Raw genomic sequence first — 16,730 nt, 5'->3', positions numbered from 1 at the left:
TGAGATGCAGAACCACGCTCGGGTCTTGTATGCGTGTTTCGGAGACACAGCATACATCAATTTTAAGGGAGTACAAGGTTTCAGCAAGCATTACCTGAGTGCCAATTTGACATAGAGTACGGACGTTAAAAGCTCCTATATAGAGAGTATCTCGTGGATTTAGAAAGGTTTTATTTTGTTTAATGCTTGTAGGCAGGGTGGAGTACAAGGCCCTTCGGTCAGATGACTGACAGTCAAATTGCCCAGCGACGTTTGCTTGTGCACTGGGAAGGGGTTGGGGAGGGACATCGGTGGACGCTGAACTGCGCGGGCAAATGATACTTCCCGGTTGCCCAGGCCGAGAAACAGGGTTTGGTTGAGGTACCCCATCTCGAACCTTTGACTCCAATGTCTGACCCACAAGGCAGTAGGATGACGTAGGGTTTTGTTCGGGGACCCTGACCCTAGCCTTTGACTTAAAAGCCTGACCCAAGAGGCAGTGGGAAAATGTAGGGTTTTCTTTGGGGACCCTACCAGGAGCCGACGACTCAACAGTTTGAGCTGTTCGGCTGCAGGAGGTTGGCCTAACCCGAGGGCGCAGGGAATAAGGAATTACTGTCTCATTCCCGATGCAGCTGCGCACAGCAGGTGCTTTCTGAGCAGCAACGGACTCTTTGGTTTTGAAGTATTTCGATCGTATTGAATAATGCGCTTGCAATCACGGTCGACCGCTGGGCGATCGGAGTGTGAGATTTTAAGGGCCGACCTTGTTTTGGGGTCGACCTTTTCTAACCCGTCCTTCCTCGGGGGAAGGCAGCATCGCTGCTTCCATAAATATGGACATGCTGGTCGCCTGGGGGAAACACCTTACTGCCTTCACACTCCTGTCGCAGAGGACAGTACGACTTTACCCCCAGACCGCCTCGTAGCACGATTACTCGTAGTACGGGGTCTCGCTGCTCTTGGTTTGGCTGCTCCACTTTGGCCTTCCTGGCATGGTTGCACCTTGTGGGACGAAGTTCCAGCCAGTGTGGCCTGCGGGATCATTGAAGCACTGAAGCCCGACCACCACGTCAAGGTGGCAGCTTTAGGTCGGGATAACAGGTAAGGTGAGACAAGTGAATGCGTATCGACCGATTCAGAAGAACACGACCAGCCACGTAAGTTGACAAACAACCTGGGTTGATTCTTTAGGAAATGGCCCATCTTGTTCGCCCTTGCCCCTTGCACGCTGGGTTCAATACCGGATGAGAGCGTTTGGATAGCTGCACGCGCGCCCCGGCACACATCGACTGTGGCAACTCTATCCTGTGCGGAGGTTAGGCGACGTAGTTTGATGCCAGCTCAATGTACTGAATCCGACACCACAGCTTCTCTTATGGACCGAAATTATGCCAGTAGGCAGTGCTCATTGACTAGTTAGCTTGAAAGTACGATTTGTGCGTGATTTACTGCTGCCAAAATCATCTCGAGCAACGACACGAACCAACAGGATTCTTCGACAACTTCGGATTTGCCGAAAGAATAGCTTAGGACGATAAAAAAGGAAAACAGGGTTGGCATCTGCTCACTCATGCAGCTGATCGCCGTGAGTGGAAACCCATAATCTTTCGATCGGAGTTAACTGCATAAAACCAATAACCAATTCAGAATCCGCCAAAGTAGCAAGTACTCACCATGTAAACTAGCGATAAGAAGATCATTGACCTGTTTCCGACGAAGGATAAAAGTTGGATCGCTCAACTGGGGCGAGTTGGGGAAAGGGGGATGGCTACTAAAAATAAACTGGATTGGGAGGAGAAATATGATCATGGGACATGAGTATGCCAAAATGTGAACCAGAAGGACTGAAAAGAGTACAGAGAAAAGACAAGGTGAGGGGACATACAACAGATGAGCTAGTTTTGGAGCAATGGAAGCGTTCGAATGATAAGCATCAGATTTCCGTGAAAGCAGTATATTTCTAGACGTGGCACACAACTAAATTGCCAAAGTTATTCAGCTTCTAGCTTGAAGGTGAAGTGAGGCTAAATAAACATTAAAATCCGAAGTTACCAAAAGGAATCTAACCAGTAGGCAGGTTTTCTGTTAGACATCGAAAATACCACTGCAAAGACATATAGTTTATAGGGCATTTTACCGAAATTCAAAAACAAAAGTAAACCTTTTCCTTTGGCACAAAAATTTTCCGTTTGCCTTGTACAAATGCACAAGATCCTATTCATCGTCACGTGACCCATCGCTATACTACTCAAGTTAGCCTACAGCGCCAAGAAAAAGTCGTACTGAACTTTTCAATAACTATTGTTAAGGAACAGATATATATGTATGTACCAGAAAGCTAGAGCGAACCAGGACGATTGGGATTTCTGCAATCAAAGACCACAACATGCAGACAGTAGGGACGTAGCGCAAACATGGTTGCAACAGATATCGACGAGTACATACAGATTGTCCAGAAACGTTGAGTAGGGGGTATTTTCACAGAATATCACTAAGACGTACCTCTTGGGGAAGAGAATGAGCATTTAGAAGGGCTACATTAAAAAACACCCCTGAACATCTGTTCAGTACTCGTGAGATAAGCGACAATAGCAACTATATTTCCGAAATGTTTTATCCAAAAGCCGCATCTCACACTAGTTTGTCACCGGCGTCTGTCAGCAATTTACGGATTTCTGTAAACGGTGTATGAGCAACCAGGTGCAGATACTTCTTTGTAATCCAATACCTCGTCATTCCTACAGAAGGCGCTGTGATGAAAATCCAGAATAGGTATATTATTTCGACGCAGCTAAAAACAGAATACATCGATAAGCGAACAACAAAGAAAATATTACCAAATAAGGTTGGCTGTGATAACGCTCTGACTTCAGCGAAACATAAGCCGAAGACATCAATCTAACTGTACCTCATGGCCAAAAGCTTTGAGGCGAGACATTACGCAAGCCGATATACACTTCATGTAGCCACAACTTTATACAAGTCATATTGTAAACGAATTTTTATTCATGGCGCACTAGCATCCGACATTCTATTTCACATTTATCTGATGTGTCTACCATGTGGGTGATAGATCAACAAGTGGTTTTCAAAGTTAGTGGTTGTGAGGGTAAAAAGAAAGGTAATCGAGTCTTTGGATGTTTAAAATGTGGCGAAAAAGACGTGGATCAGAGTGAGCTGTAACATCCTTTCAGTACCAAGCTATTCGAAGGAACAATGACGGACGAGATAGCGCCAGGTTCCCTAAACCTAGATGAGAGTAGTCGAAATGGGTCGAGTTTGGCATCGAACCAGGGACCTTTCTGTTAGAAAGCATGCGGATGAACTGCAGAGCCACCTCGAGCTATAGGGTGAACAGGTTTGCGCACTTTTGCTCCTTTTTATCGTCAAATGGGGTGTGTTACATGACCTTGGAATATCAGACCCCAGCAATTGCGTTTCGAAACAAGCGGTACCAAAAATAGTCATTCACTTCACACAAAACCTAATAGGGACTTACTGGAAGCTGCAGCAGCTTCCTCATCCGAATGACGTGAAAACGAAGTTTATCATCCTATCGTGATTATTCGAGAACTGGATGTGTTAGCAAGGGCATGTTTCAGTTCTGAATGCAGCACATTCGAGTGGTACGGACTGGCGCGACCAAGACAGATGTGGATGTCCTTTTTATTCACAAATAACAGGAAGTTGTTGGCATGTCTAGCTGGTGACAGTGAGGGCAAACTGCTACGGTTCGCTCAGCCGACAGTATTTACAGAGTTGTTCGCAAGGACAATTCCTTATTAGAAAATCACGAGGGAAAGAAAACCCTCCTTTCCAGGGACCAGGGGAAATCATCGTAACCCAAAATTTGATTGTACTTCTTTCGCGACCCACATCAAGACCAGGATTTTCGGACCAAAGTAGTACCATTGCAAGGAGAAAAGCCCTTCGCCGCGGGGTTGTTTATTGGAAAACACCAACTAAACAGTCACAAATTACTAGACAGGAAAGTAAGCCTCCCATATGCACCTTGTTTAAAAAAATTGAATGTCCAACTTCTTGAACTTTCCTGGATATTTATTGACTACCACTCAGGTGTAAACGGAGTTACGAGGAAACCACATGCTACTCGCACGCTTCATCAGTAGTACCCGCCGTTACACCGTTATTCGTGCTGCTGGAACTCCTCTAAAGCAACTCATTTTGTTCTTTTTGAATCCAGAGAGAAATGTATCGTCCACTCACAGGACTTCACATTGCAAGCAACAAACGACCACGGCAACAGTTTTTATCGTTATGAGTTGTAAGGGCGTGGGACAGCTCTCCACAAATTGTGACACTTCTGGTTAGTAATGCTTTTGTTTAATACTGAAAAAAAGGGGTAATATTATTAAATAAAATGTCATCCATTCAGCTGCATTGACTTTTCGGTGCTTAAATGTCATGTCACCTCCAGTAGGAAGCAGAAGGGTTGAGATACTGACAGACTTTCCAAGTCCACACAGGAGCAGTTGAGGAGCCGGGGTTGGACCTTGGACCATGGACCTTTCGGTCAAGAAGTTTGTACCTCAAACACTGACCTATTTGGGGAGGCGGTGTTACACGCGGTAAAAGCCAGAAAGCTAACAACCAGTGATCCTTTCGACCGGGGAAATTCGGACAATCGCGTCGTACCCATGCATGAATCGCTGATTCAGTAAGAACGGCAGGTGGAAGGTGAACAGTTACCAACGGTGTCCAGAAGGGAACTTATGGGGTTGATGTTCATGAAGAAAGTACGTAACTTATGCATCCAAGAATCGGAGTACATAGGGGGCACAGAAGTCTACAACCATACACAGGCATTTAATTCCAGCGTAGGGAAGTCTGCTAGGTGGTGTCAGTAGTTATTGGACAGATTGCACGTCAACATCCAAAAACTTTACCACAAGCCCTTATTTTATGACCGTCAAAATTCAAAGGCTCATGAATCAAATGCTTTGGACTGAGTTTGGTGCGCTAAAGATGGAGATATTACCATGTAGAAATAAACCAAACAGCATGCCTATGGTGGGATATGGTTTGAACCTACTACGCGTGTGTACTTACCACGGTCAAATCACGATCTGGTAAAACACGAGTTGTAATGTGCCTGGGCCAAAACTCTGGAATTGCCCACAGTGAATTGAACGAGCAAAAGACAGAAGGAACCCGATGTGCCGAGCCAAATGGTGGCTCCACGGAGGGTGTATCGGTCGGGTTTGTGATGAAGATGACGCAAGCAAAGCGCCAAAAGCTGCTGACGAAGAGTAAGGACAAAAGGGTCCAGGAGATCAGCGAACAGATACTGCGTACTCTCATACGCCTGCATAAGCCGCTAAGAATAAATGAGACGTAGTGGCACCGACAGTAACGAAACGAGCTCATCTGACATCCGAAGAAGTGCGCGTGCAGAGGATGGTGAAGTGTGCTTCAATGATACAGTAGTAAAAGGTGGAACGCCACGGATGGAATGGACTATCACATGTTAGGCTGAAAATGAAGACAAAACTGCGGCATAAATATAGTTAAAAAAATCGCCAGTTCAAGACAACGTATACGTGAATCGAATACGGACCACAACATCAGCATTAGATTAATTCTAGACGTTGTCATTTCACACATGCCATAACATGTGGGACCAACACAGAAACCCAAGTGAAGAGGAAGACCACCGGGCCCAACAGGAACAACGCATCAGTGACGGCATACGGTAGAAGAATGCCACTTCTGATATTGGCATAGTGTACCCGACCATCAGTTGGCACACAAATCTGAACGCTAAGGTTGTATTCACTGCCGGCAAATGCCGATACGTGGTAGGCCAGTGCTAGCATCATATCATTATTGAAAAAATCCCACTAGAATGACTTTGATGATTGAACTAGAGCGTTGCTGTTGATGTTCAGCTGAAAACGAGAAAACTACCGGTAGAAAACCAACCAAAAGGAAGTATTCGTCCACCGACCACACTGGACCACCCCTTCCAAGATTGGTGGAGGTCGTTCGTTTCGCTGGTGCATTCGGTCGCACTCAAATTTAGTTACTCTATACAGATGTACATCGTCATCGGCACCAACACTACTGGAGACAGCGGTTTTACTGCCGTATCTATTTATTAGCATAAAACCTCATCGCGGAAATGAAAAAATGGGACGGAGAAGAGACCTATGGTCAGCCTAACAAAGACATTCGAGACCTCCACCAGTCAGCCTGACACTGCGGATAGAAACCGATAGCATGAGAACCACTGACGGCGGTTAGCCCTCATACCATTATTGTCGCCAGCCAAGTTCAGTGACAATCGCACGGACCCATCTTTCAAGGCGGACAGCATCCAAACTTTTCGTAACACCCTTCACTCCCTTCTGTCATGTCAAATTCTATCCACCCCTAGGCATTTGCCAATTGGAATTAGGCAGAGAAAACAACGGTTGTTTCGACAGCTGGCCATTCGACATGCATTCCTTTGGTGAAGTACCTTCTGCTTAACTAAAGACCCATCTTCCGATTAGCTCACTGTGAATTCACTGGTTTAAACCGATTCCAGCTACAGTTGCGGGGCATTGGTGATCAAAGACCTGGAAATGCCTCCGCCCAAAATAGCCAAGTTCACCTCCTGTACAATGATACAACCAGGACTGCAGTCTGATACACACGTCTTTTGAGACCCAGCTGTCAGTTCGATGCCTCAATTAGCGCAAATTGGAAAACGCAACTCCAGCCTTCGAGATTCATGCGTTCACCTCGTCTGTCATGTTACTGTCAGAGCTAATGCAACTTCCAAGATAGTATTCGACAAGTTCCAGTGTCACTTTAAAATTTTAGAGGCACAGTCAAATACTGTACGTCCCCAGGCATAACTTTGCACTTTGTGGGTGCGAAGCATGCACTAAGGAACTGGATGGCCTTGGTCAGTTTTTCTAGTCGTGGTTGCGCTTCTTCTTCTTTTTTTCAAAAACGACCTGCATATTGCAGATCGACAAAGTTCTCGTACGGAAAGATCTGAACAGCGGGATTTTGGAGACTTCTAGTGTTCGCCTCACTACTTCACCAATGATGTAATTAAACAAAAATGGAGGGGGTGCACGGTATCTTTGGACACCAGCGCTTATTGAAGAAATTTGCAGACTCTCTCACGCGCATGACATCCATGAACATCTGGGTCACGGGAGTATGTCAGCGCTAGCAGACCGGTGATGCTTGAGGGGCAATCAGGGGTTCTAGGTTAATTGTCCAGAGTTGGGTAGCGGGTCGGAAAGCCGGCTAACAAATTGCAGGAGTCCAGTTAAATTGTTGTTGAAAGTGCTTAATCCTAGGATTCGAAGGTTCGCAAATGCTTTTTCCACTTAATGTCCGACATTTCCCCGGTTTGCATTGTATTCCTGGCTAGGACGAATACACGTCGCAGATCCGAGGAATTTCAATGTTGCACCGGATCCATTACTGGGACGTAGTTGATTGCGCGGTTCCACGAACGGAGCGTGCTGCATCTTGCGGGGTGGCGGATAGTCCTCTCCAGCAATAGTCGAAATCAGGGGGTCTATTGTGCGAAAGGAACTTCTCCAGGTATGCTTCACGTCAGAATTCGAGGGTGACACAGTGGCTGGACGGGGTGTGCGCAACTTGCGCATCCCTAAAAATGACAAATAACACACTCATGATCCGAATCCACATGTGCTCCAGAACGAGCGAAAATCAATGACTAACCAGTTGTAGCGAACGGCAATGTTCATCTGTGCTGGAGGTTCGCCCCTAGGCGGGCATCATGTGACCGAACCAATTCGGAATTTAAGGATACACAAAGTCTAAGATAAACACTTAATGGCAACAGGCGTTCACCGCTGTCAATGCATCTCGATTCTAGGCCAAGACCCAAACAAGCCTCAGGAGCGTTTAGTCTATTGAGTTCCACATTCATAGCCACCGCAATCACAATATCTGCACACTAAGCCGACCATGAAGCGATCAAGCGTCGTGAAAGCTATCTTTGAGTGTGTCAGAGCTACAGTCTATTGGGGCAAACCAGATAAAACAAATGGGTAGCAACTGTGGTGGAACTTAAGAAATACTCCCAGACACACGACCATCAACGGGCGACCATTCGAGTAGATACGCTTCAGATCAGTGGCTTAACACAACGTCAGACCCAGCACAACACACCGCGGCGGCTTCTGGATCACCGGACATGCGCAACCAGAAGCGACAGGAAACCGATGGAAAGGTCAGTTCCACAGCCGTTCTTGGGTCCAGAGTCGTCATTTCAGGGGCAGCATACATCAATAAAAAGTGAGTCCATGCAACAGCAGTTTGTTGTCTAGCTTCTTCCAGAGTGCGAACGCTAAAGGCTGGAACACGAACTGGGAGACGGGGTTTGACGAACGGTTTCAAAGTGTCTGTAAGTATGGCGGATGAATGAATTGCAGATGTTGTAGCGAGCGGCAATGGGTAGCCAAAGCAATTGTCGCTCCCTAAGAATGAACCTACGGAGATGGCGCTAGCAACAGGTTAAGGGGAGAAGAGAAAATGTGAAAAATAAAGGAGGCGTCAGCGGTAGTTTGTTCTCGCTTACTGCCCTGTTGTATGCAAAAAGTAAGGCAACTCGGCTGCTGGCACCAGGCGGGGACCTGTGTCGTATGGGATCACTTGTAAGTGTGGAATTCACGGTGGTACGCAGGTGGGACATAGGAGGTACCCATCAGGAGGATGCTTACAATCCTCAGTCAAAGACTGTCTCAAAAGCCGAACCCCAAGGCCACACTGGCTGGCGTAACACCATCAGAAAAGCCTGCATTCTTAAGGAGCAAGTCGCCGCACAAGTTCCAACTGTCAATCTGGAGGACCAGGAGTCTGTGTTAGTCATCAATCTACCCATTAACCAACCCGGAATGGAAGGCTCTCTAAGTACCACATATGCATACCCAGTATAGCGCAATGGGTTATGGAGGGCACGAACCATCACACACCATCATCACACCGTGGTAAGGTCAAAGTGGTATTGTCGCGACGGCCACAAAAAGTGAACAAACCGGTCAATGAGCATGCAGGGTGAGTCTAAGGGCTCCAATACACCACACACACCTAGTTGTGCAACAATGGGATATAAAGTGGCAGCGAAACAGTAAATGCAAACGATCGACTGGCCTTTTCGTAAGCAGTCACATTTTCACCCTTTATCAACCTTGCATTCATTCCATAAGAATAGGTTATACAAAAGTCCTACAGTTAGGAACATCATGAGGAAAGAGACATCCGATCGCTCATTGTGGAGATCCCACGCTAAGCCTTGGAAGGCAAACCCTTAGAGAGAGGTGTTTCTTCGATGGACGAGTACACGTGTACTCAACGCTGAACAGCCTTGATCAGGACAGTTATGAGTCTACTGGAATACAACACCCGCCCTGACAGCGTCCGCGGAAGGTGTGCCAACTTTTCCACTCCAATTCTTTAGACCAATGGTGCTTGGAGGTGTCAGCACATACCCATATGTGCATAAAGGTGTGTCTGACAGAATTCAAAAGTACGCAAGCTGATGGCTTCGAGGAAACTACAAGAACCACCAAAAACCCTAAGAACCATGACAGATGTTGGATTCGGAAGAGGGGTAATGCAACCATGTCAAAACCTCCACTATGGCATGATAAGGCGGCAAACAAGGTAATTGAAGGAAGATAGAAGCACCAGTCTGAATGAAAAGATGCTTGCTAAGCAGGAAATGCGGAATGTATTAGCAGCCGAGATGTGCATTAATGTTGAGGGTGATTGTAGATGCGATAGTAATCATAACAAACCGGAAGTATACACACCGAAGTTAAATGGAATGTCAAGGCCAAACTAACATGAGCAACCGCAGATCAATGAAAATCAAACCAACTGAAAAGATCACTTAATAAACAAATCGGTGACAAAAAATCGAAACAAAAGCTGACAAAAAACTAGGGTGATAAGAATGCTGAGGCAACCGGAAGTTGACGAAATGCAACAAAGATCAATGGGTGATATGTTGAAGGAGTTAAAATAAGGAGTGCTAATCGGCAAAGTCATCATCGTCGTCAATATCGTCGTAGGTACCGGACTCATAAAGCATTTGTCGCATTTTTAAACTCTGAAAAAGCAAGACAAACAAGAAAAAACGTGGTATAGATGCCAAGAACAGTAGTGCCTGAAGGAGGTGCCACAAAACGCAAGTAAAATCGTTCAACTGTAACACCCTTCCGGTGCCTAGCTGCCATGACACCCGAAGGAAGCATGAGGGCTGGGATACTGCTAAGTTGCCAAAGCCTAGACAGGGGGAGTCGAGAGGCAGACGTCGGATTCGAACCACGGACCTTTCAGTCGGTAAATTCGCGCTCTAAACAATTGAGCTATCTCGCCCACAAAACGCATTCACATTCCGACTTAATTGGAAACGACCGTGAGAGTCAGTTAGAGATCAGCTACTAACGGAATAAAGACAATGCTGCAAAACGTTCAAGGTGAGATAAGACAAGGTCTGCAACTGACCGTCCCTAAGTTCGGATAAGGAGTCGCTAATGGGGAGCATTGCCCAGTGGTGCATAGGACAACGAGTATATTTTTAACTCTATCCGAAGTCTATTTATGACAATACTCAAGAATCTGTTGGATGGGCTGAGATAAGTGCAATTATCATACTAAGAAAGGCTGAACTAACCGGTCTCCGTTATGACTTGTGTGAACAGGTTGATTTTAGGGAGAAACCCTTGTTCAATGTAGCCAGCAATGAACGGCAAAATGTTGTGGCCCTAATTTGATTATGTGGGTGGTGTTTCCTTTGCTAAGTCGATGTTTGTGTGTTGCCTGTTTACGACATTTGGGGCAGAATACTTGAAGGTTTACATGATGTGCTCGCCGAGATATAATCGAAAGAATGCGAATGACAATCAAATATTTGGAGGCTACTTTATAGCTGATGGACACATCAGCAAACATCCCTTAAGGCATTTAGGTTTGCTTGATTTCCCTGCAGGGATAACCTTTGAATACGATTTTTTTCTACACAATCAATCAGTCAATCAACTAATCAGCTGTAAACCACATACCAATGGTTCTCGCTGATAGTTTCGATCACCGGAAAGTGGAAGAGACAGCCAAGTATTGGAGGCGATCGCATGTTCCCGAGGGCCCTATTCAGGGAAGCTACTGTGTACCTCCTAACGCAGCTGCACATAGCAGGTGCTTTCTGAGCAGCACCGGACTCTTTGGTTTTGAAGTATTTCGATCGTATTGAATAATGCGCTTGCAATCACGGTCGACCGCTGGGCGATCGAAGTGTGAGATTTTAAGGGCCGACCTTCCCCCGGGGAAGAAGCCATTGCTGCTTCCATAAATATGACCATACCGGTCGCCTTACTACCTTCACGCTCCTAGGACAGTGCGAATTCAAGCCCAGACTCCCTCGTAAAATGATTTATCGCAGTATTTGGACTCGTTGTCCTTCGTCACCCGTTGGTTTCTTTTGACCTTTCTGGCATGGGTGAACCTTAAGGAACTAATTTCTAGCCAGTGTAACCATCAGCAGCACAGAAGCCTAACCACTACGATTAATTGACAGCTTTCGGTCTACACAGCTGAATTTGTACACGATCACTGCAAACTGATTTATGCTTCTCGCTGTTCTCAAACAGATGCCTCGACAATAAATTTGAGGTATCCTAGTTTAGACCTAAATTTGACTCGAGGTGAAGTTACGATATACTGTGGACAGCATATACAGTGTTACGCGATAGACGTCTCTCCCTACCTTGGGCCATCCTGGGATTTTTATCGGGACATATTATGGTTCTCGTCTTGTTACCCTAGGAATTTTATCGATATATCTCTAAAAATGCCAGCACGTCTTAACAAGAGAAAGCGATGTAGGTCAAAACTGGAAGTAAACCAACTGGTTTTAAGTAAAGGATGATCGGACGTGTACGAAAACAGGGTACTCACTTTTCGGATTTCAGACAAATGCTGCAATATGGAATTCTGTCGATCACTACGCGAGTTGACTGGATCGGGTACTTTATCCTAAAACCAGCAGGGAAGCACCACAAGAGAACGTGTCAGTTGCACCATCGTCTTTCATAACGATCATCGCCATCATCATGATATTGCGCGAAATCAGGAAACGTACTTTAGAATGATTGCCCAAGTCGATAAATATCAGTGATTATGTGAGTCAAATTGGAACAGGATTCCGAAAAGATGGAGAAACACCATTCTCTCCCTCCACGGGTGGATGGACGGTAAACAGGTAACAAAGCTAGCGAAAGGTCGTGGGACCTACTCTCGTTATGGTCTATCTTATGGAACCCAGTTACCAATAGGTACAATTGGTCAATGTGATTCGACGTTGGTGCACAGTGTGCCACACTGTGTTTAACAGTGAGACATTACTTGACAGTGACGCACGTAATTCAGACCAATACACGCATTTGCATATCAATTTAATTTTGACGGGCGACACACCAAACTGGATCTCTCGTTTATGATATTCTTCTTCAATTGAACGTGCTGCACATGTCAGCCCCATGTTTCAATTGGCACGATATTCGAGACATCACAATACACCATACAGACGGAAGACACAGATCATAAAATTGAAGAGTTTTGGGAGCCTTGTGAGAAGTGTATTAAGTTCTTCCGATGACATACGTGCTGTTTAAATACGTGCTGCTTAAATTCATAACCCGACTGTGAGGCTGTGGTGGGAGGGGTTCTACCTTAACTGCGGAGTCCGGATGAGTGGAAACAGGTGATTACGATAGCTCTTGTTCGAAGTATTCGGCCCACCGAGGACATCCAATACACCATACAGACGGAAGACACAGATCATAAAATTGAAGAGTTTTGGGAGCCTTGTGAGAAGTGTATTAAGTTCTTCCGATGACATACGTGCTGTTTAAATACGTGCTGCTTAAATTCATAACCCGACTGTGAGGCTGTGGTGGGAGGGGTTCTACCTTAACTGCGGAGTCCGGATGAGTGGAAACAGGTGATTACGATAGCTCTTGTTCGAAGTATTCGGCCCACCAGTCGAGGACATCTTTACACAAGGTTACTCCTTACTGATCCTTCGTGGTTTCGCCCACAGGAGGTTTCCTGGGATCAGCCACGTGGATCAAATGAAATGATCTTCGGGCATTACCGGCTTTCTGGACCCCTCCCATTTCCCTAGCCTTTTGTGTCCACCAGACTTTACGGTCAGTTCGGACGCTCACTTTCACTTGACGTCTGATAATTCGTCATGTTCGGGACCGGTTCGGATATTTCTCCGAGACTTAAGCAGTGCCCCGTTCGGTCTGATATTCAGTGCTTGAGTGAGCCTTGTAGCATCGTGTCACAAGCAAAACTCCAGGTACTGTGTAAAGAGGTGGTGATCTAGTCTCACCATTTGGAAGAGACTCTAGAAGATGAGTTTTGTAAATTTGTCTAAATACAGATCTGTCAGCCTTTCAGTTGCCAGGCGATTTTTTCGCAACTTGCGTGGCCGTGGAAAACGAAAAGAGAAGCGATTCCGGACGATTGCGTGGTCAGAATTGACAAGTGTGTACGATCGGCAGTCAGTTATTGCTCCACTGTTAGGCAGGAATCCACGCGGATCCCACTATACCGCACGTCTTTGGGCGCTGCTACGGTCGAGAAGCCTGGCCCGCTCGAGGTTGGCCCAGAATTCGGGAGGCTTGTCGATCTGGCATCAAGACGAGATCTGATTGGTCAACAATCTGGACCCAACAGCCAATCATGACCCAGTATTGGCCAAATGCCGGTTGCCAATGGTGCATCCAGAACGCGTCAGAAATTCCAGAAAGTTATTACCGCTTACGCTATGTATACGAAGCGCTGTACAACTGTTCTTGATTTCGTTTTGGGCGTTAACAGACCTTGTGCACCTTTGGCGGTTGTTTTGATGTGAACGCTAGCTTGGGAGGAACAGACCGAGAACTAAGCTGAGGAAAATACCGTTACTACATCCACTTCATCGGTGACTGATGGCGATGTGATCGATTTGAGTTCATGGCCAGTACACCGTTGAGGACACCATGTGACCAGACGATTTCGGCTATTTCGGAAGTTAGTACTGCATCAAAAACCGCCTTCGGTCGGCACACAAATGAAGCAATTGTTCACCACTGTCAGTACTTACCAAGTCCAATCCATGTTAACTACCTAATTGAGTGTCAGGTGCGCTACGCCTCCAGTTGCGCACTCATATCTCAGGCAACCACCACGATATCTGAGCTTTTAGCTCATCGCGGCAGGGCACTCAGGGTGTGATAAAATCTTTGATGAGCTACAGTCAATTGAAGCAAAAGCAGACATGACAAACAGACATCGATCGACTTTCCTCGTGTGGGACCTCTTCAAAGATGATGCCAGACGAGCCAGACGACTATCGACAGGTATCCAGTCAAATCAGGATCCCAAAGCCCGGTGACTCAGGACGACATCACCCCTTGTACATGCTGCCGCAGCAGCCTATGGATCGCCAGAGGTGCGCACCCGGTACCGAGCCGAGAGTGGTGGGGCGGTTAGCTAACCACTGTGCTTGTATCTTGAATTCTTGTTTCTGAGATAGCACAGATCAATGCCAAGCGAGTCGAGTGTTAGAGAAAGAGCAGCGTGTTATTCTGCTCGCTTCGGAGTGCAATTAACGTCCATAAAAGAGGTTGCTTCAAAGGAGTGCTGTAGTCCGACAAGGGTTTCGGTACTTCTTGGAAAGTAGTCTTCCCGAGTTGTTGCTTCATTTATACCATAGATGGAATCCGCCTATTCTGCCACATCATATTTGGAACCCACTTCGAGGAAGGACTTCAAAACTTATGAAATACTCGGTACATCGTGGCAGAAAGTGACATCGGAATTTTCAAACGAATCCAAGAATCCACGAGACTATCTGTTTCATGCATGGTGGAAATGTTTACAGAAAAGTGCAGCTTGCAAACATTTACAGCAACCACAAACTCGCAAGCTCAGGGAAGAAACTTCTGAAACAAATTTCAAAAATAAATTCACGTGACATCTGTATCACGCATCCTCTGAAGTTGGCTCCAGAAGTAAACGGTTTTCTTCCCTCAACTACCAGATCAGCTAGAATGGTAGTCACATATGCAGGAAAAGACCAGGGCATAGATGTCATGCGACCCAAGGGACATACAAAGACTGACATACTGCCAGACTGTATAAACCAAGATAAGAGCAGTAGGGAATCCGGGGTCGAGTTGCAACCACGAACATTCCAGTTAGCAGATCCATGCCCGACCGAAGAGTGCACACTTTTATAATAATTGCTTTCATTATATGTTACCGAGAGTTGCGGAAATTTCAGTTTCAAAACAGATGGCCTGGCGACTGAATAAAAACGACTTGCGGAGAGATTCACCATTATAGGGTGCAGGGTGGAGCCAGCATTAGAACTGTATCTTGAGCAAATAAATTTACTCAAAAATATCAGACTCTAGGCAAACGCGACCAGGCGAAGTACATATGACACTATTCAAAAATTCATTCTCCCCACTATTCAATGAATTCCATGGTCTGTTGAGTTAATTACAAGTTCTGGTGTATGTCCGTGGGATTAATCCCGTATGTCAATTCAAGGAGCCAGTATCCGTCCTTAGTCTGCACAGGACGAATAAGGCATCCCCAACGAAGCATGACGGCACCCGTCAGACTTTCACAGTATTCCATCAGACGACTTAAACTGATCATGTTGACACAGTAAGGCTCGGTTTCTCATCTGGTATGCGGGACTATAATCAAATGGTAAACAGGCCTAGGATTCAAAAAGCTTGACAAACGTCTGGCATGAAAAATGTGAAAACCAAAAGCAGCTCGGAGAAAAAAAGCGGACACGCACTTTCAAGAACTAACGCGAAACGTTCTCATAAGAAGGAGGATAACTTAAGCTAGCAATAAAAAGATGTGATCAGCTAGCCACTAACCGTAAGACATGATTGCTGACTCGTCGGTTTCGCGGTATTTTCTCGGATTACCGGAACAGTGATGGTAGCGTAGTTGGGATCGAGAACGTCATGCGTACGTACCAAATTAAGAGGGTAATGAGTTGCCGCGACTCCGTCAGTGTAGCGAGACAGAGGAGGTGTGGAAGGAGGAGAATCCCTATGGCGCACAGTCGGTTTCTTCGTTGAAGAGGAAACTGTTGGAAAGGATGGAAAGGAGCACACAATGATATTTCTTCCTATGAACATAGGGTATTACTAGTAAACTATCGACTATGTTAGTAAACCCGACCGAAAACAGAAGAAAAATCAAGGGAGTCTAGATGAGTGATTCGATTGGGGAACGTAATAGGACCACCGTAATTGTATAATGCATGAAAAAAATTAATGAGAAAAAGCACTGCGCGGACATAGAGATCGGTGTGATAAACATGACTCCTGACCAACTCCCTTCCATTTCTTTACACAAAATTAGCCCATCACCCCCCGTCCCCTCTCGGTTACGTCAAGCAGATATCTCTCGAACAGATCTTCGAGATTGATGCACTAACAAAGCCATAGAAAAACGAAGATGGTTCATCAGATTAGCTAACAATAACCCAAAGGTAACCCTTTAACCGCATACTATTCCAGTTCGCTGGAACCAAAGGCCGTGGACACTGAATGACGGATATAAGGTTTCCAAGGCATGTTTGCTGCCACCCAACCCTCGTTGGCTTCGGTGGCATTAAATATATTAGCCAAAACATCGCGGACGCCAGAAGAGAGAACTATATATTTACC

The 16,730-nt window shown here is 45.9% G+C and overlaps 2 protein-coding genes across 2 annotated transcripts in view; one reads left to right on the top strand and one right to left on the bottom strand.

The window, feature by feature from the left end:
- The window catches only part of T265_01963 (hypothetical protein), a gene marked incomplete at both ends in the record, with an annotated part of 64,720 nt that overhangs the window by 19,385 nt on the left and 28,605 nt on the right, over positions 1 to 16,730 (bottom strand). Inside the window, 6 exons of the mRNA XM_009166101.1 lie at positions 1,656 to 1,764; positions 5,053 to 5,370; positions 8,146 to 8,378; positions 10,655 to 10,745; positions 11,935 to 12,012; positions 15,930 to 16,144. Coding sequence (XP_009164365.1) covers positions 1,656 to 1,764; positions 5,053 to 5,370; positions 8,146 to 8,378; positions 10,655 to 10,745; positions 11,935 to 12,012; positions 15,930 to 16,144 — 1,044 coding nt within the window. The remainder of the gene's footprint in view (positions 1 to 1,655; positions 1,765 to 5,052; positions 5,371 to 8,145; positions 8,379 to 10,654; positions 10,746 to 11,934; positions 12,013 to 15,929; positions 16,145 to 16,730) is intronic.
- T265_01962 (hypothetical protein) lies at positions 5,090 to 5,341 on the top strand (the record flags this gene model as incomplete). Its single annotated transcript, XM_009166100.1, has 1 exon — positions 5,090 to 5,341. One exon carries the CDS (start codon positions 5,090 to 5,092, stop codon positions 5,339 to 5,341), a length of 252 nt encoding a protein of 83 aa, XP_009164364.1.

Source organism: Opisthorchis viverrini (genome assembly GCF_000715545.1).
Source record: "Opisthorchis viverrini unplaced genomic scaffold opera_v5_22, whole genome shotgun sequence".
Classification (NCBI taxonomy): Eukaryota; Metazoa; Platyhelminthes; class Trematoda; order Opisthorchiida; family Opisthorchiidae; genus Opisthorchis; species Opisthorchis viverrini.
Note: the sequence above shows the minus strand (reverse complement) of the source record. Positions and strands in the feature narration are given on the sequence as shown.